Genomic DNA, 3,005 nt, shown 5'->3' on the forward strand with positions numbered 1-3,005 from the left:
GACTTGTGGGGCAGTGAGCAAAGAGGCCAGGTGGGCTGTTTTACTTTGTGGTAGTTGCAGGCTTTTCTAGGCCCTTTTTAGAAACCTCCTAACAGGGGGATGCTGGTGGTGACACAGTCTATTGGTAGGTTCATACTGGTGTTTGTCATCTCTTCAGATTTCTCAGGAGACCATGAAATGTCCCTGCAGAACCTAGAGGAAGGAATCGGGAGACTAAGTTAAAAGACAGGGGAAAGCAGGGTGACACAGAGACCAGGAAGCTGAGCTAGAACTAGAGGGACCAAAAAAACCAACCAAACAAAAAAGGGAGCAGGAATCAGCGGGGAGGGGGATAGAGAATGGGAGGGAGTAGGTAGGGAGAGGGACGAAGAGAAAAAGATATAAATACTGCATTTAGACCAGAAATCAGAGTCAGATAAAGACTGATGAGCATCAGGGGAAGATCTGCAGAGGAATCAGAAGACAGACAGCTGAGACCCAGAGAGAGCAGCCACAGTGGCCTAAGATTGCTGCACTGACAACATCTCATGAGGACACGTCACGGAGCCTGGAAATCAAAGGCAGCAGGCAGCAGGTGCTGATAGTTCTTGAACACTGCAGAGTCTAGGATCAGAGAAGGAATGGAGGAATATTCACAGATGAGAGACTTGTCAATGCACACAGGCAATCCCCTGAACTCTTCTCTGATGGTGGGAGTTGCCTATCGGCTTAGAGTCAGCATGGTGATGGAGGCAGGTGCAGGGTGGAGACTCACTATACATGCTGCCCCTCTCAGCTCTCTGGGTGTGAGTCCTGGTCCCAGTCACTAGTTGCTGTGTTATTTTGGTGAAGTTATCTATCCTCTCTGTATATACAATTTGAAAAGAAAAAGCATTGGCTTAGGACACTTCAAGACCAAGTTCTCAGCACAAAAGAGAGTTTTTTGCCCCAGAGGGGCAGAGGCAGGGATAAGGGACAAAGACAGGAGACAGCAGAACAGGGAGAAGGGGAAGAGAACAAAGGAGAGGTGAGAAAGCAGGGCAAGGGGGAGGAGAAAGGATTATTTGGCCTAGGGGGACAAAAGACTGCATCTGGATAGAGAGGAGACAGATGTTGCACATGGGCCAAATGGAGAGATATAAAGGTAAGGGGGAAACCCCATGTTAGGATGAGATGTTCAATTATAATTGGGCATGTTAATCGGTAAACCAAGGGGGCTTTTGATTGCTGGTCTTCAACACTTTGAAAGCTGAACATTTGTAGTCAGCCTCAGAAGAAGGAAGTGGCCAAATAAGAGAATAGACCTTGGGGACTAGCTTTAAGAATGTAGTGGAGGATTGCAAATTTGATCATCAATGGGAGGAGAAGACCTAGGCCCTGTGAAGGTTCTGTGCCCCAGTGTGGGGGAATGCCAGGGCCAATAAGCAGGAGAGGGTGGGGAGGCAGCTGGGGTTTGTTATTGTTTTTTTTGTTTGTTCTTTGTTTTTTAGAGGGGAAACTGGGAAGGGAGAAATTTACATGTAAATAAAGAAAATATCTAATAAAAATTAAAAAAAAAACAACCCCCCCCAAACAAACAAACAAAAAAAACCAAACAACAACAACAAAAAAGAATGTAATCTAATGGTTTTTGTTTGTTTGTTTGCTTGTTTTAGCAAGGAAGAGTTGATGGGAGAGAAAGATGAGGCCTTCCAGAGCTCAAGTGGGCTAGAGTCCCTCTATTGATAGGATTTTATCTTACGTATAACATTAAATAAATTAAAATTAAATAAAATGTTGTATGCAATCCTGAAGGCAGGACTTGGTGCATCACGGCTTAGCAGCTGTTGCTATGGTTTGAGTAGTGAGTGGAGGAAACTGCTTTCCAGAGATGGGACCAAAGCCAAATCTTCTACAATTCTTGATACCATTTCTCCTGTCCTCAATGTCCTCCTCATCCTTCAGGAGCCCCCATGGATCCCACATTCCTCTTCCAGTGCATCACAGCCAACATCATCTGCTCCATTGTCTTTGGAGAGCGCTTTGAGTACACAGATCGCCAGTTCCTGCGACTGCTGGAGCTGTTCTATCAGACCTTTTCGCTCATAAGCTCATTCTCCAGCCAGGTCAGTGGGTGTGAAGGAAAGAGCATACAGGGCAGAGGAAACAAGAGGCTGCTTTGTGGATGAAGGAGTGTCTGAAGGCTGGAAGAAAGGCAGAGAGAACATGAGAGACAAGGAGACTGAGACCTGGAGGCAGTGGGAGGGATGGTGAGCAAGGAGGAGAGACCTGAATGTAGCAATACAGAGCCATCCAGATAGACATGAAGGTAATGATGACCTGGGGACTGTGGCTGTAGCTAAGAGGGTACAGGATTTGTCTATCATGTATTAATCCCTAGCACAACAAGCCAGGTATGGTGATATCTATCTATCTGTCTGTCTGTCTGTCTGTCTGTCTGTCTATCTATCTATCTATCTATCTATCTATCTATCTATCTATCTATCTATCTATCTACATGCATATATATGCAATCCCAGTACATTGGCAATCAGAGTTCAGAAATGGCTAACTTTGAGTAAGTATTGAGTTTGAGGACAGTCTGAAAAATATGAGATTTGATTAAAACAAAACGAACAAAACCAAACCAAACCAAACCAAAATAATGGTTTAGAAAAGAGAAGAAAGAAAAAGAGGATAGAGAATACAACGCAAGAGAGTGGTGTAGAAAGATTTAGAGATTGTCTGATAGGATGTTGTATGTGTATGTGCATCAGAGCTAAAACAAAGGAACAAGAGAAGTTGAGCAAGGGAGGAAGGGAAGGGTGAGGGAGGAAAGGGAAAGGATGAAACAGGAGAGAGAGAGAGAGTTGTTCCTAGGGAACCTAGGAACACAGCCTGCTCCTTGAGTGCTGATAGCTCCAGGTGACCTTCTGGGACCTTCTTTCTAACAGGTGTTTGAGCTCTTCTCTGCTCTCTTGAAATACTTTCCTGGCACCCACAGACAAATCTCCAAAAACCTGCAGGAAATCCTTGACTACATTGAT

At 44.7% G+C, this 3,005-nt stretch overlaps 1 protein-coding gene across 1 annotated transcript in view; it reads left to right on the forward strand.

Annotated features, from left to right (window-relative positions):
• LOC116101862 (cytochrome P450 2B1) overlaps window positions 1-3,005 on the forward strand; it is a 116,546-nt gene that overhangs the window by 13,054 nt on the left and 100,487 nt on the right. Inside the window, exons 4-5 of the mRNA XM_031385803.1 lie at window positions 1,924-2,084; window positions 2,913-2,999. Of these exons, the coding sequence (XP_031241663.1) occupies window positions 1,924-2,084; window positions 2,913-2,999 (248 nt within the window). The remainder of the gene's footprint in view (window positions 1-1,923; window positions 2,085-2,912; window positions 3,000-3,005) is intronic.

This window comes from Mastomys coucha, unplaced genomic scaffold, assembly GCF_008632895.1.
Source record: "Mastomys coucha isolate ucsf_1 unplaced genomic scaffold, UCSF_Mcou_1 pScaffold21, whole genome shotgun sequence".
Taxonomy (NCBI): domain Eukaryota; kingdom Metazoa; phylum Chordata; class Mammalia; order Rodentia; family Muridae; genus Mastomys; species Mastomys coucha.